The following is a 26,493-nucleotide window of genomic DNA, read 5'->3' as shown; positions in this document are numbered from 1 at the left end:
ACTTTCTTCGCACATGTCAAGGAAAGGGAATTATAGAGACAAAAATTCATTACCTCGTAATGTTTGTAAGCTTCTGCATCAAAATCATCAAAATCAAAGAATTTACACTTGAAAGCTTTGTCTATTCCTCGTAGACAATCCAACAGGGTTATACAATATTCAGCCCAGCCAATGGAAGCATCTCTGAAAATAAGACAGTCATGAATGAGAAAGCAGCAAAGCAAGAAACAAAGGAAAAGATAGCAAGCAGCTTAAATACTAAGTACGAAGTACGCGGGCATTAATCAGGTCAATTAGGCGCGTACGCAGGAACTTATTAAAGAGAGGCCAAAATGAGAGTCACAGATTTTAAAAAACCACAAAAATGGGTAAGTTATGAGGAACACATTATAGTTTTTAAGAAAAATCGCCAACATCAACATATGTTGGGGGAGGGGCCCAAAACCCCTCTATGAACGTGCCTGTGATCAATTATAATTGACATTATTTACAGTATTAAAAATAATTAAATCAGATAAATAGATAAAACGTCATCAGTTAAAGCAATAAAATTAATTAAATGTTGTTAGAATCAATTATAATTAAAATTATGTTTGCTTAAGAAATAATACCGGAGCCCAAACGAGAGCTCATTTACTAACTTTGTGGTCAAAGCTTGGCCATTTAACTACCCAATAGTTTCTCTTTATATCTGTATACAACAGTTTCTGATGTATGAGTTGTAACTTCTTTGTTTCAAGGGCACTTCATTGCAAACTCCTCCCACGCTGAAACAAAGGTGCGAAGGCCATTCAAAATCCTACATGAACACCGTCAATTCCAACCTCAAGCTCATTGTTTGGTTCACAAGATATGGCCGTTCATAAGACCCCTTCCTACTTGAAATCATTGCCCCTTTGAGCCTTGACCACACCGAATGGAATGCGGCCGTCTGCCACCTTCTCATACCTGGAAGAGCCGCAGTCCTGATTCCAAATTCAAGTTCAAGTAAATACAGTAATGGTGCGAGCATTAAAGTGGTCAATTACTTCAATTTAACGAAAAACCACCCCTGGAAATTTTTCACTCAATAGTATTTCACCTGATTCTCTAACTAGAAATTTATCCCAGCACAAAGCTTCCTGGTGGCGTCCTTACATTAGCTATTTCTTGTACATTCAAATAGTATTCCCCCCCCCTCGGAGAGGCGTAATAATAAGTAAACATCTCTTATATACAAGTATATCACCGCCTAAGAAAAATGGGGAATTCAATTTTTAATTAAAAAGACCTACGCATGGAATTATACATTTTTGGTAGAAGCGGGCACCAAACTTTAAAAAAGGAAAACGTGGGGGAAAACCAGCGAAAAATCAGTGAAAAACATAGGGTAACGAACACCTTAAAAGGTGTGATATTTTTTATAGGTGTAGTTGCCTTTGGGAATCAACCGTTTGTTATTGCTTACAAACGATAAGCGTTGTCAAATTTAACCAATTAGTTTTGCTTTCCTAACGGTTCAACGTGGCAACACAGGTAAAAATGTAGTATTAACGCAAAAAACATAAATTTTGAAACAACCGTAAGGTAAATCTTATAAAATTATGGTTCTCAGGTATGAACAGATCTTAAATGGATCCTTGGGGACAAAAATTTTTATTTTGATGTTTTCAGTACTTTAAGCAGACAACGGATTTCTATATAACCACGTGATGTTTCAATAGATCCTAAATAAGACATGTTTCAAAAAAAAAAGACAAAAAAGCGTGTTAATAGTAGTATGTGCATTTGTGCAATCTATAGGCAATTAGAGCATTAATAGTTCTGTGTTCCGTTTATGGTTACAGCATTTTGGCACAACATACTTAATTATTTGGCTGGCATCGGTGTTTTCATCGGAAGCATTTTAAAGGATAAATTAAAAGTTACTCATGCCAAGCCCTTTTTGAAACTAATGCCAAAACACTTGTACATTTTATTTTCATATGCATTCATTAGCATTTTCCCATTAGCTACATTTTTTCTTTTGACATGGATTCATTAACAATTTCTAATGAATTGTGAAACCAAATATTATTCTATGATTCATAAAGAGAGAGGGACGGGGGAATGGTTTCGGAACGAAGAAAGCTCAGTCAATATGGAAAATACGGGCAGAATAAATAAGAATAAATTTTCTTAGGGAAATGCCACCTCGCCAACAAAAAAAAAACTCTTCCAATGTCAGGCACGATTATTGGGTAATGTTTCTATTAACGGACAATTCAGGTAGCTAAGAAACAAACTTACCTCTATAGTTAGAATTACATCTTGAATCCAAATTTAAGATTCATTTGCGTCGGAAATGAACTTTACCCTGACCCCTATGTTTACCAATTCAGGGTATATTCCAATTCGGGGTATATTTTTGCACACTAAGGGGAAATGGTGGGTAAAGTTCATTTCCGATGCAAATGAACGTAAAATTTGGATTCAAGATGCAATTCTGACTATAGTGGTAAGTTCAAACTCCCCCTCCCCCCTAACGTGCAAATATATAACCTGAATATATGTATATATATATATATATATATATATATATATATATATATATATATATATATATTCAGGGTATATATTTGCACGTTAGGGAGGGGGAGTTCAAACTTATCACTATAGTCAGAATTACATCTTGAATCCAAATTTTAAATGTTTAGATGGAAAAGGCAAGAAATTTTAAATGTTTTGATTTCATGATAGACCGATATTCAAATAAGAGAGGTAAGAGGATATACCAAATTTGGGAAAAGAGCACCGTGATAACCAAATACCGAAATAAGAGAGAAAAGAGGATATAACGAACTTTCGAAAAGGCGGAAAATTTTAAATATTTTGATTTCGTAATAGGAGGATACCCAAATAAGAGAAAAAAGAGGATATAAGGAATTTTAGTAAAGACAGATAATTGTATTTGTTTCAGTTTCATAATAAGAAAATGCTCAAATAAGAGAGGTAAGTGAATATAACTAATTTTGGAAAAGGTAATTGTTTTAAACAGCTTGATAACCAAATAGGAGGATAACTGAATAAGAGAAAAAAATATAGCGGATGTTGGAAAAAGTAGAAAATTTTAAACATTTTGATAACCAGATAGGAGTTTACCCAAACAAGTGAGGTAAGAGGATGTGAGAAATTTTGGAAAAACTATAAATTTTAAACACTTTGATAACCAAAAAGGATAGTCGAAAAAGGATTATAAGAGGGATAGAGAATATAAATAATTTTGAAAAGGTGGAAAATTTTAAACCTCTCGGTAATCAAGTAGGAGAAAATGAATTAAAGAGAAAGTGAATTAAACCAATCAATAGTGCTTGCTTGCTTTAACAGGTTGTACTGTAAAATAAGTTTCTTCAGCCTAGGAAAAGCTGATGCGTCATTTTTAACATCATTTATCATCACTTATACTATATTAGTTTCTCCATTCTTAGAGCAGCTAGATTCATACATCATCTTTACCATCATTAAAGGTGATCACTTCATCAGGTTGTTTGTCCAGTTTCATCATTTTTACCTAAAAATGCTGAAATTACTACTAGCTACGGTTTGGGAAGAACTGACACAAGATAGTGACGGATAGGAGTAAATCATAATTGTTTCCTGGATGAAAACAAGAGCGTCCTCGTCTTTTTCCGCAACAAATACGTTATAAGGTGTACTGCTTTGTCCTCTGGCTCCGTCATCTCTGTCTCCTAAAATTCTTCCTGCTTCTGAAGTGTTTACCGTGTAACCTATTTCACGTCCGTGAGTCCGATGCTCCATTCTTATTTTGAGTGCAAAAAAAGTAACTAGGTGCGCAGAGCCTTAAGCTTCAACTTGAATTTAGTTGGTTGGGTTATACTGGCTGGAATTTTGAATTTTATTTTTGAGTTTATCGAAAGTTATTAAACTTATAAATTATAAGTATATACATAATAACTAGTAACTTATAAAATCATATATTATAAGTTATATTAATTATAAATTATTATTAGACTTATAATTTATGTTTATATACACATAAGTTACAAATTCAAAAATATTGAGTTTATTACTTTTGAATTTGAATTTCTAATTCATGAAATTTGAGAATTTTACTGGTTGAGTTTTGCGCGTGCCCAAACAGTATAAATGGAAGTGGTAATTACCCCTGTCTCCAGAAAAAAAATATATGTGACAAACGTTCCAAGAAAATTTAGTCATCAGAATTGTTTTGAACCACAAAACATCTTCCCCTTCCCGCCATAGGCAGATCAGTCTTCAACAGCATATGTGTCACACAAACCTATAACTAAGTAGAGGTTTAACGAAAAACTCTAAACTTATAGTCTGTACATACTTGCCTTTTCATTCTTTTTTTCGTTTTAGCTACCACCTGTCAAGTGTGCTGTCATTCTTAAAATCTGAGAACCCGAAACACTGCTACAGCACGCTGAGAGCCTCTAGCCAAAAAGAGGGTGACCAACTGTGGGGTACACCCTAAAATTTGGGTGGCCATTCTCAAGGGCCGCAAGCGAAGATTCTCACCCAACAACTTCCGAGGCATGCTTTGCAGTTCGGTTGGCCATTCTCAAAGGCCTGATCTGCAGTTTGAGTGAAGCAAAAGTCTTCGTCTGCAAAGCTTGCTTACGTGCAAATTTTCCTGGTGCATCTTAAAAAAGGAAAAAATAATAAAACTAAAATCCCTCACCATAATTTATCTTACCTAAAGGGTACATATTGTGGTCCCGAGCCCGCAGTCAGTACTGAGTGAGCTTCTTCAGCAGTTTTCTTTAAGTATATCACCTAAAAACAATAAACCTTATCTATTTTTTATTAATACAATATAAATACAAATAGCTAGAAAAAACAATTATAGGTCAAGCCAATGGAGAGCAGAGCAGAGTTTGTGACTTATGTAGGGTAACAATCAGGACTTTAAATCATATCATCAAGTTTTATGCTAAATCATTTTTTTTTAACTTAAAAATCAGGATTTTGATAAAAAATAATGTTTATTTTAATTTTTTATCACAATGTTTTTAACTTTAGTCTTTAAAAAAAAGTAAGACCTTTTTTAAATTTTAATCCCCCATAAAATGCTTTTGACAAAATAATTGCCTTACAAGTTCAACCATCTTCAATAACGGAAAGAAAAATATGAGATGAAGGGTTTATAAAAAGACTTTCATTTACAAAAAAAAGTACTCACTTTCATTACTTTCATTATAAAAGTACTAAAAATACAGGATCATTGATAAAGTGAAGGGATTATACAAACCCCATATGTAAGATGTGTTTAATGGGTACGTACGCGTGACCAACACACGGCAACTACTCTAAACTGACACGTTGCAATTTTTTTTCAGAATTTTTGAAAAGGTTTCGATTAACAGTTAATTCAATTAATAATATCGGAGGCGAATGGAGTTCGTCCGGAATGATGCAGACCTTGTCTGCTGACCACGTGCCTCTGGATATGGGGTCATCCCCTAACTAAACACTCCGATCAGGGTGGCTGCAACCTCATGTGGCGGGTGGAGCCCACCCCGGGAATATCAGTACCTAGGTTAAACCTAGCTCTAATCAGATTCCAGGCTTAGGGTCGGTTGGGCTAGCGACCCTCCACCTGAAAATCAAGTGCTACGCAAAGTGACTACATAGCCTCGGATCCGGACCTCCTTTTAAGATCTCGACCTACGCGCGTCAACGGACATGCTGACGACGTCAGAAAAACTGACAGACTGAACCTTCTAGACCAAAGGGGGATTCGAATAGCCACCTGGAATGTTTTGACCCTGAATGCACCTGCATCAAAGAACCTACTTTCTCAAGAACTTCCTAAGAATAAAGTGACAATTGCAGGTCTCACAGAAACCCGTCTTACTCGAAGGGGAGAAGAGCGAATAGGCGATAATCACTCGTTAGTCTGGTCTGGAGGGCGCATGAGAAGAAATGGTGTTGGCCTCGCGCTAAACGGCCTTGCAAGAAAGGCCTTACTCTTGCACGAAGCTGCATCAGACAGAATAATGAAGGCCCGCTTTGGGCACAAGAATGGCAAGATGACAATTTTTGTATGCTATGCCCCGACCAACGATTCCGACGACGTAACCAAGGAAGAGTTCTAATCTGCTCTGTCCAGATATCTGTCAACAGTTTCCCCCACGATGTCACTGTTCTTCTCGGTGACTTCAATGCTACAGTGCGAGATGATATCGGTGTTTGGCGTGGCACAATTGGACCTGTATCCCCCGCCCCACTGAAAGACAATGGCCTTCGCCTACTCGAACTGTGCCGATCCCATGAACTTGTGATCGCAAACACCTACTTTCAACGTAAGACTATCCACCAGTACACGTGGTATAGCAACGACGGTCGCACAAAGAAGATGATTGACTACGTCATTATTTCTAAACGCTGGAGATCATCGCTGAAGAACTGCAGAACTTACAGATCAGCAGAGCTCGGAAATGCAGATCACAGGCTTGTGTGTGCTGATGTCCAGCTTCGCCTCCATGCACAGCGATTGGAAAGAAAACCAGTAGCAGCGGATATTGGGAAACTAAAGGAGCCATATACTCGCCAGAAGTATAGTGTTGAGATATCAAATCACTTTGAGCTCCTGGGCACACTCAACAACAGCGAAGACGCCTGGAAGTATTTTAAATCACAGACCAGCGAAGCAGCACAGCTGGTGCTTGGCAAGCGGAGTTTCCCGAAGAAATCGTGGCTAACTGACGAAACACTGCAGGTCATAGAGCAAAGGCGGAGGGCAAGACTTCTTGGGGACATGGCCACCTATCGAAGGCTCAATGGAGTGTGGAACAGACTTATTCACCGAGACCGAACTCAGTTTGTTGCAAGGAAGGCCGATGAAATCGAACTAGCAGCAAAAAAGAAAGACATGGGTAGCCTGTTCAAGCACCTCCGCAATCTCATAGAAAATAAAACACCAGCATTGGGACCCGTCCTATCCAGGGATGGGACACTTCTCTCTGATGAGGGTTCTTGTCTCGAGCGGTGGAAGGGCCACTTCTGCTCACTCCTGAACAACACTAGCCCGTCTATGCCTCCTACTGATAGTCCCAGCCAACCTGGCAGTCCAAGATACGAAACAGATGCTCCTCCAGACGAGCCTTTCAGCCCATCAGAAATTGGAAATGCAGTAAAAAGGCTCAAGAACAATAAAGCTGCCGGTATCTGTGGCCTGAGTGCGGAGCTGCTAATATATGCAGGTCCTGTTATGCTCCTGTTTCTCCACACCTTGTTCTCTACAATCTGGCAAACCGAGATAATTCCCGAAGATTGGTGGAAGGGTGTAATTATCCCTTTATGGAAGAGGAAAGGTTCTAGAAGCGACTGCTTGAACTACCGTGGAATAACCCTACTGTCTGTCCCGGGAAAACTTTTCTCAATGGTCCTGTTAGATCGATGTCGAAATATCATTCGTAAAATCCAGTGACTGGAGCTAGCTGGTTTCATGTCGTACCGTTCAACCATTCAGCAGATTTTTACGATCCGACAGATCATAGAAAAACCCACGGAGTTCCCACAAAAATCTTTTTTTACCTTCGTCGACTTCCATGCTGCGTTAGACTCAGTAGACCAAGACGTTCTTTGGCGGATTCTAGAATCGACAGGCCTCCCCGAGAAATACTGCAGACTCTTCAAAGCTCTACACCATGGGACGGAGAGCTGTGTTCAAGTGAACGGCCGCCGCAGCCCGTTCTTCCAAATCACGACAGGAGTGCGTCAAGGATGTGCAGTTGCCCCAGAGCACTTCAATGTCATCATAGACTACGTTATGACAAGGACTACTTCACGTCTCAGCTTTGGACTCAAGTTTGGAGATCGTTTCATTACAGATGCTGATTTTGCCGATGACTTGGCCATTCTGGCGGACTCCATGGAGCAGTTGCTGGAAGCGCTTCGAATCCTACGAGAAGAGGCTGCAAAAGTAGGACTGCAGATAAACTGGACTAAAACGAAAATTATGGCCATTGACCCATCCTCTCCTGCTGCCAATCCTTCAGTTAGCCTGGATAGCACCACTAGCATCGAAGTTGTCCAAAGGTTCACCTACCTGGGCTCCATAATTTCTTCAGATGGCTCGCTTGTTTCTGAACTACAAGCGACAATATCCAAAGCGTCTTCTGCCATGGGCAGACTGAACCGTCACCTCTGGCGAAAACCGAACATCAGTCGCACAACGAAGCTGCGGATTTTCAACGCCCTCGTCGGCTCTGTGATGCTCTATGGAGCTGAGACGTGGCAAGCTTCAGCCGAAACCCTCAAGGCAATTGATGTCTTTCAGTCGAAGAGCCTGAGGAGGATCGAAGGTCTACGATGGTTCGACTTTGTCAGCAATGAGAAGCTGCTGCAGCTCACCAAGCAGTCTCGGTTTTCGACCCAAGCAGCCGAGCGAACACTACGATGGTTCGAACACCTACTTCGAATGCCTCCACACATACCTGCGAAAACGATCCATGACTTCGACCCTGTCAAACCCGGTTGGAAGCGACCTCGCGGCCGACCGAAGAAACGATGGTCTGACAGCCTGTCCGAGTTCCTGGTGATGGCAAATATCAGGTTGAGCGATGTGCAAACGCTTGCCATGGACCGAAGTGGATGGAGGAGGCAGACGTCACTCTCTACGCCGAGCAGCGCCCGGCAGGAGACATAAGTCAAGTAAGTCAAGTCAATTAATAATTAACAGCATAAAAACATAAACGGGACTGACAAGTCCTTTACCAAAGCCCCAACAAACTTTCTTTGATAAGTTTGTATAGAATATTATTTTACATTTCACCACTACAACCCCATTGCTCTATTTACTATCATAGGGGGCTATCCACCTCCAACCTCACAAATGGAACAAATCAACAATGAGAGGGGGGTATATTTCAGAAAGAGGGCTCAGGGGTTAACCAGTACCCCAAAACATTTCGCATTGACAAAGCCTTCGATGTTATTTCCAATATTTAAATAAACCCATTGTTACTTAAAACCCTTTGCACAGGCTTCAAGTCAAACAGACAAAATGGTATAATAGACACAACAGCCTCACAGTGAGAAATCCGATGTAACGTCAATGGCTGTTTTTTAAAAGCATATCCACAACTCTCAATCGATTATATTTCTCCGCACTTAAAGAAAAGCGTCACTATAATACCATATAGAATGGTCTCCCGAGAGATTTTATCCTTGACAACCCCTCTATTGATTCATTTAAAAGGAAGTAAAAGCCACAGAGCTCTAGGGAAAAATCTAGGTGAATGGTGGACTAGCGGCATGCCAGACCCTGCGTTTTAGCAACCTGACGCCATAAATTTTGTCATAAGACATGATACATGAGCTTTACTTAGGAATCCCGGAGTTTTTCTTCATGTATGGGTGGGAGTAGGAGTTTCAGCTTTCTTAGTTTTCTAAACTGTGCTGATTAAAAACGGTGAATATCCGTCAGATGCAGGAAGGAGGACAGAGGGAGGTTCCAGCACGAAAAACACATAATGTTCGTATCTTTAAATATACAATACTGGTTGAATAGGAAGAAAGAGGAGGAGAGGCGGTTGACTTGAAAAAACACATAAAGGGATAGTTATTCAGAGGAATTTTTTTCGCGTAACTACTTTTAGTACGGTGTATGAGATACAAATCATCACTATAAATACAAGAGATGCCTGCATCTTTCCATAAAAGGACCAGAAAGTGAGGGAGGGTGGACTCATCCCATGTAGCTCCCCCCCCCCAGCTCTGATACTGACAAGGTAAGTGTAATTCTATGTGTGACTAATGGTTAATACTAATACTAATAGGAACTAATGACTACTAATGACTAATAGGAGTGATGGTTAATAAGGGCTGACGTAGGGAAAAAAGACGTTGATATAGGTGGGTCCTCTGACTAAAATATAACAAAAGGGATATTCAGCAGAACCTATTTGTATACCCAAACCTTTGTCAAAATTTACTGTGAAAATTATACGACACACATGCATATTCAACAGAAAATGCTTGAAAACAAGGGAGGGATGGCCCGTCACGTAATGCCCTTCAATTTCTGCTGCTTAAAAATAACGTCAACTAAAAAAAATTATGCTGCTATGGTTATCTATATTACCAACTACTACTATAAACAAATTATTGCAGCACCAGGGCGACTGAGCCCAACACAGCTGTGCACGCTCGCTCTTCGCCCCAATCTGTCCAAGGCTTCACTCTACCTCCTCTTATGAAGTCCCCATTTCCTTTAAACCTTCCTTGATCTTTTCCTACCCCATCCGGGACGATCCGCTTTCACTGCATGGACAACCAAGAAGCACAATCGTTGGTCTAAAAATGTCCGAGGTCTTAAACTTGCCTTAATAATGTCAGAGCAAGCGTCATTTCTAGTCAACGTTGCGCCTCACTCAAACATTTAGCTCCATAATGTGTCACGTACGGTAATTAACGAACTCATACGGAAGTAGAGTTACAGAGAGTAACTCTACTGGTACTCATATAAGAACTCATATGGTACATTGCGCTTGCACCACCTGGTCAGACTTGGAATGCTGTATTCTAAATGAAAGTAAGACTCTGGAAACAAGATACCCACGTCCATCCGTTAAACGCTGGATCATGGAAAATCCATCAAGACAATGCACCAAGCCACACTACCTTTGCTGTCGTAACCAAAAATGGCTTTGCAGAGCCCCTACAACCCAGATGTTGCTCTTTCAAACTTCTTTTTCTTCCCCCAGCCGGAGAGGGTCATAAAAGGACTGTGCCGCAGATTGGTTCCGACCATTCAAGAGGTCGTAACCAAGGAGCTGAAGAGCGTTCCAAATTTGGCGTTCCAGGGAGCCTTCGGTGATTGGCAGTCACTGGAAACCTTGTGTTGACACAGAAGGGGCATATTTGGAACTACTAGCGAGGAAGACAGAGGCACATCTAGGACCTAGTAAAATAACTAAAACCCTCTCACAGACCATTAAAAATGTATTGAACACAACCCAAATATGAGCATAAGCCCAGTTTAAAAGACCAACATCTGTTCAGGTCATTGGAGGTATTCTTCTTTTTTTCGGGGGGGGGGGAGTCAAAAGTTTTCAGAAAGTGTATTTTTGGGCCAAATTTGTTGATTGGGTTCTTTTGGCTAGATCCAGGAGAAAAGATATTTTGGCGAATCCTAGGGGAGGAGGGATCCTATATCCCTTCCCAAAGAATCTTTTTTAGCCCGATTGCTGTGGTATATTTCCACCTCTCTAGCTCCCATAACTACATATGCATTTCTTTGCACTCCTTTCACTGTACTTATACAAGTTCATTAAGTAGAGATATGCTTCCTCAAATTTCATACCTTACAAACTCAGAGAAGGAGAATCTTGTTAATCTAGGATTTTTTTAAGGGAAGGCGAGCTTTCAGCCGCTTTTGAAAGTTTTCACCGATAATCATAGGACTTCGTGAAAAAAAGGAGATAAGATTCAATATAATTACACAAATACACATTTCAAACAAACAAATTTTTATTTTGATCATTTCTTCTATTAAAAACAAAATTAACAATTACAATTACCAAAATGTCATGTTTCTTTTTAGTGCGTAATTTTGCAGCTCGAGGCGCCTCACGGAGGAGAGGCTTTGGCTCCATAGCTCAGTGATTGTCTTCGACGATACAGAATTACATCAGATCCAAAAGGATGAAAAAGAGTTAATCAGAACTCGTCTAACAAATTTGATAAAAGTGATTACAATTGAGATTAGGAAATCTGGGTCTCAGATTCCCTTTTTTTCTCCAGTGTTTCTCATGCCTCCTTATTTTCCCATTTTCTTCCTTGTCTTTTAAATATGTTTACTTTTTGGACACATGATTAGAATGCATTTTTTGTTTACGATAGCCAGAAAAGGTATTGCTTTTTTTATAATTTTTGTTTTAATAATAACTATCATTATCAACACCAATAAATAAACAAAAACAACTTACAAGATAAGCTCCAACAAGGTAAGCGGCGTTAGCTCTCTTTTGGGGGTTCATTGTTGTGTAATGTACAATCCTCTTCTTCATTAAGTTTGCACTTTGAAGTTTTCGTATCACTTTTTGGCAGTAGCGCTGGAGCATTGCCAAATTTAATGGCCCAAAATCAGCGTAAAAATTCAAATACAACAGCTGTTCATCAATTGAAAAATAATGTGTATTGGCAGTAGACTTGGGACATATTTCTGTTTGTAACGTCACAAAGTAAAATCTCTCTAGAGGAGGAAGAAAAGTAAGACACTAAAGTGACTAAACCAATTGTTGGGACCAAGAATAGTTTGAATAAACAACTAACAGATTTAGACTATAATTTTACAAATGTGCGTCAATCACGAAAATATAGAAATGTAGGGAGAGGGGGGGATTATAAATTTCTCAAAATCAAAGGGGGACGGGCAATTTTATTCTTTTTTTAATTAACATTTTTTGAAGACCTTACGGGTAGCAATCCATTTAAGTATTTGTACGACTAATTTTTTTTCTGTTTTGAACGTGATTTTTTTTTCTCTACTGTTTTCTTTTTTTTCACTTTCTGCTCCTTTTTTCCTGTTTTTAGTTTGATTGATCTTTTGTGTTTTCACATTGGTCTCCAGTTTCTCTTTTCAATTGGTTTTCAAACAGTTCGTTGTAACGAACTGTAAGTAAGGAGCGACCCGGTTCAATGGTAACCGAAACTCTAAAAACGGAATTTTGATACCAATAGATACATCAAAAGAATCAGATTTTAATTCTGATTTCAAATATATAAGTTTCATCAAGTTTAATCTTACCCATCAAAAGTTACGCGCCTGAGAAAATTTGGCTGATTTTCGAAAAAAAGGGGAAAAGATCCCCTAAAAGTAATAGAACCTTAATGAAAATTACACCATCATATTCAGAGTATCAGAGAACCCTACTATAGAGTTTCAAGCTCCTATCTACAAAAATTTGGAATTTTCAATTTTTTGCCAGAATAAAGAACACGGATGGTTTTTTTTTTTTTTTTTTTTTTTTTTTTTTTATTTTTTTTTTTTCAGGGGTAATCGTATTGACCCAGTGGTCCTAGAATATCGTAGGAGGGCTCATTAGAACGAAAATTAAAAGTTCTAGTGCCCATTTTAAGTGACAAAAAAAACGGAGGGCAACTAGGCCCCCTCCCACGCTCATTTTTTTCTCAAATTCGCCCAATTAAAATTTTGAGATAACCCTTTTGTTCAACATAGTTGAAAATTTACTAAATATGTCTTTTAGGATTACTTAATCCCCCACAGTTCTCAGGGGAAGGGCTGCAAGATATGAACTTTGCCCATTGCTTACATATTGTATTGGTTACTGGGAAGTATACAGACATTTTCTGGACGAACTTTTTTCTGGTGGGGGGGGGTGGAGGAGGGGGTTACTCGGGAGAATCTTTCCGCGGAAGATGTTTTTTGGGGTAAGGGACATTTCTATGAAGGGGGTGCCGGATTTCCAAGCATTATTTAAAAAACGATAAGAAATTAAAATTAAAAAAAAAACAGTTTTTTCAACTGAAAGTAAGAAGCAACATTAGAACTTAAAACGAACAGAAATTATTACGTATATGAGGGGAGGCTCCCCCAAGTTAATACCTCGCTCTTTACGCTACAGTCTTTTTTTCTTTTTTTTAGTGCTTTCAAAAGAGCTATCTATTCTAATTAAACGGCCTTTGTGATTCAGGGGTTTGTGAATTAATTTTTTTTTAACTTTTAACGTAAAGAGCGTGGTATTGACTAAGGGTAGAACCCCCTCATATACGTAATAACATATACGTAATAAAAAGAGCAATAAACAAAACAAGCGATACGGCTCAATAGTAATCGAAACTTTTAAAAACGGAATTTTGATGTCAATAAATTTATCAAAAGAATGAGCTTATAATGCTGATTCTAAATATATAAATTTTATTAAGTTTAGCATTACTCATCAAAGGCTACGAGCCTGAGAAAATTTACCCGATTTTTAAAGAGGGGGGAAACATACAAGTGAAGGAATTTTAATGAAAATCACACCGTCAGATTCAGCGTATCAGAAAACCCTTTTAGATAGGTTTCAAGCTTATATCTGCAAAAATCTGCAACTTTGTATTTTTTGCCAGAAGAAAAATATACGAATATAGAAGTTCGTTACGTAAGTTAATTTGTAAATTACGTTAGAACCAAATTTAGAGATAGCCATTTAGCAAAAGAAGAGTGAAATTTTTATGCAAATTTTGTTTACTTGTTCAATGACGGTGAGCCAAAATAAAAGCTGCATTAACTAAAAAACGATCAGAAATTAAATAAAAAAAACAAGTTTTTTAAACTGAAAGTAAGGAGCGACTTTAAAACTTAAAACGAACAGAAATTATTCCGTATATGAAAGGGGATGTCCCCTCCTCAACGCCTCACTCTTTACGCTAAAGTTTAGCTCTGTCTCACAACTTTATTTTTAAAAACAATAAAAAACTTTAGCGTAAAGAGCGAGGCGTTGAGGAGGGGACAGCCCCTTTCATATACGGAATAATTTCTGTTCGTTTTAAGTTTTAATGTCGCTCCTTACTTTCAGTTTAAAAAACTTGTTTTTTTTTATTTAATCTTTATAAAGACTTAATCGATACATGTTAAGCTCAGGAATAATTTATAACACCGTTTTTAACCACTGACTAAAATAGAACTTCTCTGTAATTACTATCCATATTTAGGACAGGCTCCACTACTATAACAAAACATATATAAAAGTTTGCGTCGAATTTCTATGGAAACACAATAATAAAAAGCAGGAAGTCAACTATTAAAAGTATACTATATTTTCAACATAATATCAGTATCTATAAACTTAATGAACATCATAATTATGTCATTAAATAACGCATTTGTAGAATTACTAGATAAATGATGGTAGTTCCGTTTAAATGGTGTTTTAAACTTTAAAATACTTAAGCTATTTTTACGGTTTCTCTTTTCCCTTATATCATATAATTTCTGATGAATTATCCCTCTCCCCCCAAAAAAGACCATAAACCCCGTCTAAGAAAATTATTAAAACGTATGTTTATGATTACAAAATATATTAAACCCTACTACTAGGTCATAACATTTTTAAAAGTTTGATTTGAATTCCTGAACACAAACTGAACACAAAAAAGTGTGTTTTGAACACAAACTTTGAAAAGTTTGTGTTTATTTGAATTTATGGAAACACAATAGTAAAAAGCCAGAAGTAGAGTACTAAAAGTACATTAAAAATCAATAAACTAATTAAATACTATAACTATGCCATTACATAATGCTTTTGCAAAATTACTAGATAAATAATAGTCGCTACGTTTATTGCGATATTTTTAACATTAAAAGCTTAAAACTCAATTTTATGGCTAGACCAAACAATTTAGGCTGGAAGATGTGCATCTAATTTTGGTATTTTGAGAGCTCAACCATGGAAAGGGTTAGTTTTTACCATCTATATTCAAACAATAAAAATTTCAGATGTTGTTGACAGCTACTTTTAATTACAACTCTCACAAACACCTAGGACATTATCCTCAACCTTCCGAAACATCTATGTTTCAGAGCAATAGCGTGTCAATCCCGTGGCTTCTAGTAAGCATTATTCAGTAAGCATTATTCTACTTTATGCACCCATAACCCTTCCTAACAGTGATAGGTAAGTGGACACATCTAGTGTTGCTCGATATTAGATATCGATATATCGCACTAAATATCGATATCGGAATGTAAATATCAATATCGAAACCGATATTATTTTTTTCTGGTATCTATCACTGAACTTCCAGCAGAACAGAAAATTGTTTCGCAAATGGCCGAGAAGAAGAAAAATGTATTCAACCCATTGACTCATATATGCTGATTGCTGATACACAGTATGCACAGCTCTATCCATAAGTTAGAATAGCCAGTTCTCAAACTACGTTTAGGGACGGTGGACTCTAAAATTTTGCTGAGAACCTCCGAAAGGCTTCGCTAGGTAAAATATTTTCTAGGCTTATAGACCTTGTTCAGATCACACTCATTGGGACTGCCACATACCTCAATCCGAATTTCAAGAAATTGTGTATTGCCCCTGACGATCTTCTTCAAGTTGAGAGTAAAATAGCAAGAGACATGGGTTTGGCCTTACTAGAATCTATATCAACAGATGCAAGTGCCGTGACAGTCCCTGTGATTCAGTCATTACAGAATGAAGCCAGCTTGCGAGGATCACATAACGAAGTTTCAGTTGTCAATGCAAGGCAAGCTTGGTCAGCAGCTGTATCTGTCACGGCTCACCAGATTTCCAGGAGGGAGTCTTTAGTTCCAAGAAAAACTAATCTACTCAAGTCGTTTAAGTCTTGTAATATAGGTCTAAAAATACCTATACGAAGTTGTCATAAAATTAATGTCCATGCCCGCCACCAATTTCCGATCTGGGAGTGGATTCCAAGTCTGATCAGTTAATCAAAAAGTTTGTGGTAGCAAGCTGTAAGTAAGAAGCAACTCGGCCAAATAGTAACTGAAACACTAAAACCCGTATTCGATAACAACAGATACAACCCGATAATTTCGATAACAACAGATACATCAAATGAATTGGCTTTTTATACCGGCTCCAGATATATAAAGTTCAAAATTTCATGTACCCATCATAAGCTACGGGGTATGATTTTCGAGAAAGGGCGAGAACGCCCCCAAAAATGCAAAGAATACTGCTACTACTTCTGTAGTTCTTGCTGGAAGTAAGATCAAGGATGCATGTTTTTTTTTTTTTTTTTTTTTTTTTTTTTTTTTTTTTGCAGGGTGATTGTATTGAACCAATACGTTCATGCAAGATCAGGAGAGGGCTTGCTCGAACGGAAATTGCACTTCTAGTTCCCCATTTTGTGACCAAAACTATTGGAGGACAAATAGATTCCCCCCCCCCGTCCCACGCCCCTTTTTTCCCAAGACACGACCCTGCAAGTCCCTGGGGAAAGGGTTGAAAGTTATTGGATTTGTCTAGTGTTTGCATATTGAATTTGTTATTGGGAAGTAAACAGGCATTTTTTGGGGATGGGGAATTTTCTGTGGGGGGGGGGCGACGCTCCAAGGGGAAAATTTTCTTTGGGGAGTGAAGTTTCCAGATATGAACTTTCAAAGGGAAACTATACACGGGAGAATTTACCAGAATTCTTATATGATTTTTTTTATTTGACTTACTTTCTCTTTGGCAATTCAATTTTACATGTGGAGATATTCCGTGGAAATTGCCCAGAGTAAATTTTCAAACGAAATTAAATTGTCTCGGGGATTTTTCCATGGGGGGGGGGGTCGGCGGGAGAGATTCTCCATGGACGAATTTTACGTGGGGGGAACTTTTCATTGAGACATTGGGAGGAGAGAATTTCCAAGAAAAATTTTCTACGGAGGGTGGATTTCCTGCGTGATTTGAAGAACGATTAAAAATTAAAAGAAAAACAAGTCCTTTTTTTTCGACCGAAAAGTAGGCTAAAAAGAATTTTCCAGGCGGAGTTGTCTGCAAAAAGTTTGTTGTGGGGAATTTTCAGCAGGAATGGAATTGTCTGGAGTAAGAAGGATCTTACACGGGAGAAATTTTCAAAGGAGGAATTTTCTTGGCGGGAGGATCTTCCATGGATAGAAAAGGCAGATTTTCAGGCATTATTTGAAAAACAATTAGAAATTAAATTACACGAGAACAAAAATTATCCCGTGTATGAGGGGGGATCCTCTTCCTCAATACCTCGCTCTTTAGGCTATTTTTAACATTTTGTACCAATTATTTAAGAACAACTCCTGAAAAACAAGAGCCGTTTACGAGTAAGTGAATTTTTAAAATACAAAAAGAAACTTCGGCGTGAGGAGTGAGGTATTGAGGAGAGGTTATCCCCCTCACATACGGAACGATTTCTGCTCTTTTAACTTTTAATGCTACTCCTTACTTTCAGCTCAAAAAAAAACTATTTTTTTTATTTAATCACTGAAACCAGAGCCAATTCTCAGGGGAAAATATTGAAATGTTGCTGAATTTGAATAGCCAAAAATAGCCAATAGCTTATCTTTCTTTAGGCTAAGCCCGAGTAATTCCAAATCGGGGTTTTTGTGGTATTTATTCATGCAATGGAAGTTTTTTTTTGTATTTTATTCAAAATTTGGAAAAAATGGCCAAAATACTCTTTAATTTCAATTTTTGTAATTGAATTCTGGCAAAACCTAAAGTTAAACTGAGCAGAAGACTGATCAGAAATATCGAGATCGGTATATCGGTTATCGAATATCCAAAGCAAAAATATCGATATATCATTTAATCAAATTATCGCCCAACACTAGACACATATGATCGGTCAAATTTACCGTTAAGTAATATCACCATTGCATTCCCATTCAATTGTAGATATGACGAACCTAGTCTTCTTACCTTTCATTTTGAAACCCACACTTGTACCCTGAACTCTCGAAAAAAAACATTCTTACATTTCGCCAATATTTTTGTCTAGGACACTAAAACATTTGCGGCAGCTATGTCTAGGAGTTTTAGCTACCCAATTATTGTTACGTTCTTCCATTGCCTTTGCCGTATTCTTTATGAAAAAGTGCAAAAAAATAATCTTCACAAACGAGGATACGATACTACTCTACTTGATTTCTGATTTCACACAGAATGAAATACCAACCTCACTTACAATAGTTTTGTTGCACAAAATTGCAGAAAATCCTACTAAGAGGTATGTTTGTAAACTTTGCATGGATATAGGTCAATAGGTCGTGTGAATAGCACCATTGAATTCCTTAGTTTCAGATCCATGGATTCACCGAGCCAAATTATGATGTTACTTAGACTTCTTCTTAGAGAATAATCTCAACATAATTTAAGAATTTGAAATTTTCCTTCATTCAACGATTTTCAACAAGTTTTTGACGTATTTTCCAATCCAAAAGATAAAGCAAATTCAAAAATGTAATTTGATAGATGAATGGTGCTGAGTCAAATACCAAATGATATTAAAATCGTTTTCTTACGTTGAAACGGGTGGAAGCGTAAAACCTCGGAAATAATACGCCAAAAAGTTGCATTACAAACTTGTAATTTTACGCCTATACAAAGGATGAATCTCTTTAACATAATAATCTGATATACGCAAGGACTGAACCTTCACAAAACCTTTTCTATAGCGCAAATTCAATGCCTTTTCACAACATAAAACGCAGGACTAAAAGGGGATAAGATGCAATATATTCAATAGTTCATCGCCACGTTTTCCCAAAACCACACTATTCTTATTTTGAAACTTTTATCTACACCCATTCTTTCGTCTAATCATAAGGCTAAGCAATGTGCTTCCCTCCAATATCAAATTATAGCCTCAATCTTTACTACATTCACTCTCGTCTACTTTATTATAAAAGTACTAAATTAAAATCTACCTCAAAATGAAATGTCTTTTTATCAAAAACTGTATCCAACATTTTCAATGTTATCCATTGGAAACGTTTTCAATGCAATCAGTGCATGTGGGTTTATTATTTAAAAAACCCATTCAATGCCACATCTAACTCCTTACTAAATAAATCTTCCTATGATTAGCGCTGCCTATGATTGAGCCTATTGAAAAAAAAAATATATTTTAAAATTTTTCACTTTTTACATTAATAAATTAAACAATATTAACACTTTAAGGAGCAAATATCAGTATGCATATTAAACTGACAATCCACGTTCATTTTTTTTTCAGTAAATTGAAAATCATATTCGGGTCTAGATAAGGCCTGGGGTTTGTCAGTTCTGTTCAAGTTAATTTCTGCTCGTTTTGAGTTTGACTCTTGTTATTTATTGTTATTTATTATATACTAGCGAAAAACTCGCTTGTATCCGTCGATGGCAGTTCTAATTTTTTGGATTTTGTGTAAATCGTGGATATTGGCGAATGACTTACTTAATGGTTGTTAGATATTTGGTATTAATTCTTATAATTTGTTTGTTTTTATTGAATTTTATTTATCTTTTAATTTTTTGGTTTATGTCTTTTTCACATTGACTTTCCACGTTTGTTTTGTTGGGTTTTTCTTCGCCTTTTTCCTTGAATATATTATTTTTTTTCGCGCTGAAGAAGAGGGGTTGTCCTCTCGAAATATTCGCTTTGTGTGTTTTTTCAGTATTCTCGTTTTGCCTTAAAGACCAGATTTTTGATCGTTTTATTTCTTTATATTATGGCATGGCAATGTGGTTTAAGAAACTAACTTTATACAATGATACGGAGGAGTATGAGGACCAACCACCCCCCCCCCCCCCAAAAAAAATATATTCGAAGAAGTATTCATTCCATAAAATAGTATAATGCTGATTCGTTGACTAGGCTATAATTTTCTCGAAAAACACCTCGTGATCTTTAGCGCATCCGTGAAAGGTCCTCCTCTGAATTTCAGGTTTCTTAGCTCCTGAAATAAGTTCCCAAAATATTTAACAAATCTATTTAAAAACGTCTAAATTGGTGAGTCAAAATATCAATAAGGTGAAAATGTCTTTTCATTCCATAAAGTTGGATGTCACAATTTTCCTATAATATTATTTAAAACATAGAAAGCGCTAGGTCTTTCAACTTCATAACGTTGGATGTCGCAATTTTTCTATAACATTATTTAAAACATAGAAAGCGCTAGGTCTTTCAACTTCATAAAGTTTGATGTCGTAATTTTTCTATAGCGTTATTTAAAACATAGAAAGCACTAGCTCTTTCAACTTCATAACGTTGGATGTCGCAATTTTCCTATAATATTATTTAAAACATAGAAAGCGCTAGGTCTTTCAACTTCATAACGTTGGATGTCGCAATTTTTCTATAGCGCTATTTAAAACATAGAAAGCTCTAGCTCTTTCAACTTCATAACGTTGGATGTCGCAATTTTCCTATGATATTATTTAAAACATAGAAAGCACTAGCTCTTTCAACTTCATAACGTTGGATGTCGCAATTTTCCTATAATATTATTTAAAACATAGAAAGCGCTAGCTCTTTCAACTTCATAACGTTGGATGTCGCAATTTTCCTATAATATTATTTAAAACATAGAAAGCGCTAGCTCTTTCAACTTCATAACGTTGGATGTCGCAATTTTCCTATAATATTATTTAAAACATAGAAAGCGCTAGCTCTTTCAACTTCATAACGTTGGATGTCGCAATTTTCCTACAATATTATTTAAAACATAGAAAGCGCTAGGTCTTTCAACTTCATAACGCTCGATGTCCCAATTTTCTTATAATTTTCAAAACGGTTTGATTAGAAAAAACTTTCCCCAGTGGAAAACCGTACACTTGCCACACTTGTTCTATCAGATGTACAATGCTCGACTTCAACCGTTTATTATTCCATATACATACATACAAGTTTGACCAGGCCTCTGGAGAGGCGAGCTCAAGAAATTAGGTCTAGGAAACTATGACTAATCCTAAAACTATGACTATTTATATTGTGACTAATCCTATGACTATGACTAATCCTATGACTATGTATATGACTGTGACTAATCCTATGACTAATTCTATGACTATGTATATGACTATGACTAATCAAGAAACCCACATCAAATACAGCCAAAAGCCTTATAGATTATACTACTAAATTAAAAATGACTCAGTTATGCTCCTAAAACGGTAAACACTAATCAAAATTCAGAATAATTATGAAGCAGATAGAGCCTTCTAAACCCTGTGACAGTCAAATGGATTGATGCTCTACTTGGCAATATGGGGCCGGGGTTCCATTCCACCTGCCGCAAGGTTGGGCGACAGGGTTGCTACCTGTCACTAGAAGAAGGACTCGGCAACTGAAACTTCAATTCCATGCCCTGTACGCCATCAATCGCTCAGGAGAATCTTTATTCTTTTTAGAGCCTTCTAATCCGTAGAGCTCAGAAGACAGTCGTATGGAGAGAGATAACTCATTTAAAAGCAAATAATGTTTTCAGATCTTCTTTTCAACAGTTCAACGGGGAATTAATTTCCGCAATAGCAAACTCCTGTTCTTATCGAATTTTTTCTAACAATTTTATTCTATTGCTAAAAGAGCATCTTATATTTATTTAATAGGTTTAATTTTTTCTAACAAGAAATTTTTTCTAACACACACAAAATGTTGTGTCTGTGACGGAGGAGGGTGTTCCCACTTTTCCTATAAATACATTATGTTGATCCTCACGATTTTTCATGATTTCTGCTTATTAATATTTTCAACACCTGTATTCTTAGTAGTATCGTATGTATTTATTTCAAAACATGTGAATTTATAATGGTGACTTCCCAAGTTTAATGCAGAAGTTCCTTTTTTTGCAGCACCCTTAATACTACCTAGGACAGCTTAGTGTATCGTGATGTCCAGTATGAAATGTATCTTTTAGTGAAATATACAATCAATGGCACTAATTTGTATTTATTTTTCCAATGTCTACGCGCATGTGCTGGACAAGGAGTCAACCATAAAAGCTTTTCAAAATGAGATAATTCGTGCAAAAGAGGAGATCAATATTTAATATGTCCAAACGGAAGTCAGTCAAACCTCTAGAGGGTTCATAAATCTACTCTGAGTGGGGGGAGGAGCTGACATAAAACATAAGTGTTTTTTAATCTTTTTTATTAACAATCCAAGTGATTTTTACTTGAAATCTCTGCGTGGAGAAAATTTTCCAACTAAAGCCTCATGCGACTGCATGAGTTATTCTTGGGTTATCTTAAAGCTATTACCAAAATTTTCTTCGGTGATGATGCGAGACTGCAAAACACTGCATCTTCAATTCCAACTTTCAAGGTTCTCATTCAATTTACTGTATTTTTCCTCAAGATTTTTCAACGAAAGCTTGTACTTTTCATTAATCTTAAGAGCTTCTCATGTATGCAATTGAGTGTTTACAAATTGATTCACCAATTGCTTCACAGAAAAGTAAAAACAAAGTTAAGAATACCTTTAATCACCTCAACTGCGTGAACTAGAACGCCACTGCTCTCAGACAGCTCCATTTTTTCTATCATTTTGATTGTCATTTCAATGAAGCCCCAGCCCTGAAATATAAACGTTTATATAGTAGAACAATACAGTGAAGGTAGCAAATACAGGGCTGCCACAGGTTCAAGGAGTGAAAATTAGGGAGTTTAGGGAGTTATTTGGCGGTAAAAAAGATCTTCTTGACACCGAAAAAGGGACCAGTAGGGACCTGTCCAGCTGTTGTTTAACGTAACATTGACGCAATCAACCGTATACTTGATACATCGATCTCTCCAAAATCTGAACCCGAGACGGTCAGCAATGATCGCCTGTAGCGTCATCTGGTAAGACATAGGTAATATCAAGATAATCCGACCGCTTAGCTTTCCATGTGAATCATTTCAGCTTTCTTTTTTTTTTCTTCTTCTTGATTTTCAACTATGAAGGTACATAAATTGGAAAAATACACAAGTAACCACTTTAGTTAATGACCTCAACATTTCAAAATCACCTGTTTTTTTTTCTTTTTTTGCTTTGCTTCCTGTACACTTCAGTACAGTTTTCAGTAACTGCTTTTTTTCTGTTCCGAAAGACTGCAAATTACTGTTGAGTCAAAAGCGAAAAACGGGTCTCCTGGATTTCTTTAAGTTGAGTATTTTTGTAGAATTATTAATTTTAATCGTTTTTTAATTTTGGTTTAATTATTTTTAACAATTTCCGTTTAATCATTTAAATTCTACAGTTTTAAGGACCTAGCGGCAGCCCTGCCTAAAAACCTTTATATAATACAGGCTTATAAAATGAAGGTAAAATAACTAATAAATACGTCATATAGTATTTTTTTTTTATTAAACTAGATTGGGCCAATTAAGAACACGTCGAGTGCACATCTGAAGAATAGTCCTTAAACACTACAATCAACTGAAGAACTCAACTGTCTGCACTCCCTCCATTCAGTCTTTCAAATACCAACTTGACAAGGAGTGGGAGCAGAGGCGGTGGAGGTTCGACTGAAATTTCTCAAATCAACTAAGGTGATGAATATATCAGAATGGCAATCTAGAGAGCGTGGGATCAAAATCGGGCTATTTTTTTTATTTCTTTTGGTATATAAAGAGTGGCGAGTAATTATAGGAACAAGTACCCAATTTTAACGTAGTAAGACCCCTGGCACCTCTGAATGGTTCTAGGCAATGGTGGAAGACTAAACATTTCCCAACGGACTCTTCTAGTAAAGGAATCTTCTTCAAGAAACTTGTATCTAAACATTTTTTTTTTTCATTTCAACAATTGGGCTTATCAAAGGCGACGTTCTAGCCCTGCTTATAGTAAAGAGCCGTTTGCCTTCCATGTACTATTTTTGCCCCTTATGACTTTGTATTGAAGGGGTGGTCAAAGAAACTTCGGATAGGACTCGTTTGAGAAGTCAAAAGTCCTAGTGTCCTTTTTAAGGGTCGAAAGGGACTATAGTACAGGTAACCTCCTCCCGTGCTTTTTTATACCCAGCCCCCTGTAACCCCCACCTCCCCCACGGATATCAGATTAAAATTATGAGATATAAATATTATTCAAAATCGTCAAACAATAGATATAGACCCAGGGATAAAATGGCCCCCCTCTAGTCTCTGAGGCATGAGTGAAAATTATGCAAATTGCCAGCTGGTTACGCCTAGGTTTTATAGTGGGAAAAGGTGGGCATGTTTCATCTTGGCTGCCCAATTTGCTCAAACCTGTCAGGGTTTGAACCCAAGCTGCTAAAACCCGAGCTAAGAGGAACACACGTTCTACTGAGAAGGGGAAGCATTTAAGGGAGCCCAAAAAAAGGTCAAAACGTTCCGTCCTCATCAGTTTGAAACTTAAAGCTGTAAATTCTTGGGCAAGAAAAGCCTAATGAACAAGAAAATATGGGCACAGGTGACTTAAAATGGGGCCCAAATTCTTTTATTTTGTTGGCTCGCAACTTATATTTTGATGTCCATGGACTAGCGGAACTTATATTCAGAAGGGAAAAAAACAGAGAAAATATTAGTTCCTTCAAAACGAGGTTTGACAAACAAGCAGAAAAAAGGGCAATAAATGTCTTTTTGTCAATAAAAGGGCAATAAATTTCTGAGCTAAGGGGAATATAATGTGAACAAAATTGGCTTATGAGCTAATATTTTCTTCTAATTGGCTCAAAACATATATTCCTAAGTACTTGGATCAAGAGCGACACAATACACAAGGAAAAATAGAGACAAAATATTAGTTCCCCTAAAAAATAGCCAAAAGTTGTTTCTCTTAAAAGATTGAAACTTAAAACCTTAAGGCCTGGACTAGGGGAAACCTCACGCACAAAAAAAAAAAAAAAAAAAAAAAAAAAAAAAAAAAGCAGAACTAATTTGAGTTTCTGCCTCTAAAATTTGGAACCAGGAAGTTTTATGGTATAGTTTTATGGATTGGTGAATAGGTGGGAGTGCACTTCACCAAGAAAAAGAGAAAAAAGGAATGATCGATTGAAAATGGAGCAATAAAAAGAGTCCACAAATCTTTTTCCAAACAGATTGAAAATTATAAGTCCCTGGCTAGGTGGAGTAAATCTGTATGAAAAAAAAATTAGTTTGAGGGCGCGGACTTCCTGAAAATTTTGGCAAAAAAGGGCCAAAGAAACATTTTTTAACTAGGTTGAAACTTTCAAGGATCTTTGCATTGCTAAGAAGACTCACTACACATTTTGTTTGGACGGGGTGGGGTGTTAGAGGGGTCCCGAAATGATCCGAAAAACCTGTTGTCCTACATCAATCTGAAACTTGTAGTTGCAAGTCGTATGTCCACAGGAAACCTCCACTATGAAGAAAAATATGCTGGACCAAATAGGACCCAAAAGAGGGCCAAAAAGCTTATGTTTCTTTCCGAACGTAAATTTAGAAAACACCAGAAGGGTATTTTGTAACCGGCTTTAAAGTAACTTGCAGACAGTGCTAAGAAAACCTTAATGTAGACAAAAAAAAATGAAAAAAAAATATATCGATCCGTAACGTCTTAAACCACGAGCTTGTCTTTGTCTCTCTCCTACACTTGGTATAGATTATCGCGTATATGGTCAAATGATATCTGTTCTTGAAATTTTCCATAAATGAGCTCTGCTTAAATGAAAGCTTTATATTCTCCATTGGTGCAAAAATAACATAAATTCGAGCGGCAGCGTTTCAAATTTGTTAATAATCCAAGACTCAACTTATTTTTGACCTCCAGTAGCCTTAATTGCTCAAAAAAACTTTCCTGTAAATACTTAAGGATGGGGATTTATTTAAAGAAATCAAACGTAATTTATAATATAATGACAAGCTAATTTTGCCTGTACTGGTTTGTGACGCCCGAAGATAGACCTACAATTTATTTCATCGCTGAAAGGCTCTAAATTTAAGGAGTATTCAGACAAGGCCAGGTAGACCTTATTGAAGACAAACATTTTGAAGTTGAAGTTTGTTGAAGTTGAAGTTGAAGCAGAGTTGAAATTTGTTTCATTTCCAATTGGCTTCAACTCACAAGGACAAAGGGACCTTAACGGAAACAAAA

At 36.9% G+C, this 26,493-nt stretch overlaps 1 protein-coding gene across 3 annotated transcripts in view; it reads right to left on the bottom strand.

Annotated features, from left to right (window-relative positions):
• The window catches only part of LOC148942623 (dual specificity protein phosphatase CDC14A-like), an 89,219-nt gene that overhangs the window by 49,549 nt on the left and 13,177 nt on the right, over window positions 1-26,493 (bottom strand). For all 3 annotated transcript variants that reach the window (XM_089102769.1, XM_089102768.1, XM_089102770.1), the window contains exons 2-5: window positions 22,916-23,012; window positions 11,940-12,205; window positions 4,700-4,779; window positions 54-183 (exon numbers count right to left, since the gene is read on the bottom strand). In XM_089102769.1, the coding sequence (XP_088958895.1) occupies window positions 54-183; window positions 4,700-4,779; window positions 11,940-12,205; window positions 22,916-22,994 (555 nt within the window). In that variant the 5' untranslated portion in view covers window positions 22,995-23,012. The remainder of the gene's footprint in view (window positions 1-53; window positions 184-4,699; window positions 4,780-11,939; window positions 12,206-22,915; window positions 23,013-26,493) is intronic.

The sequence above is a fragment of the Artemia sp. Qi Xiang Cuo genome, chromosome 16 (assembly GCF_049724085.1).
Source record: "Artemia sp. Qi Xiang Cuo chromosome 16, ASM4972408v1, whole genome shotgun sequence".
In the NCBI taxonomy this organism is placed as follows: Eukaryota; Metazoa; Arthropoda; class Branchiopoda; order Anostraca; family Artemiidae; genus Artemia; species Artemia sp. Qi Xiang Cuo.
The sequence above is the reverse complement of the archived record's forward strand: the minus strand, read 5'-3'. Positions and strand labels throughout refer to the sequence as shown.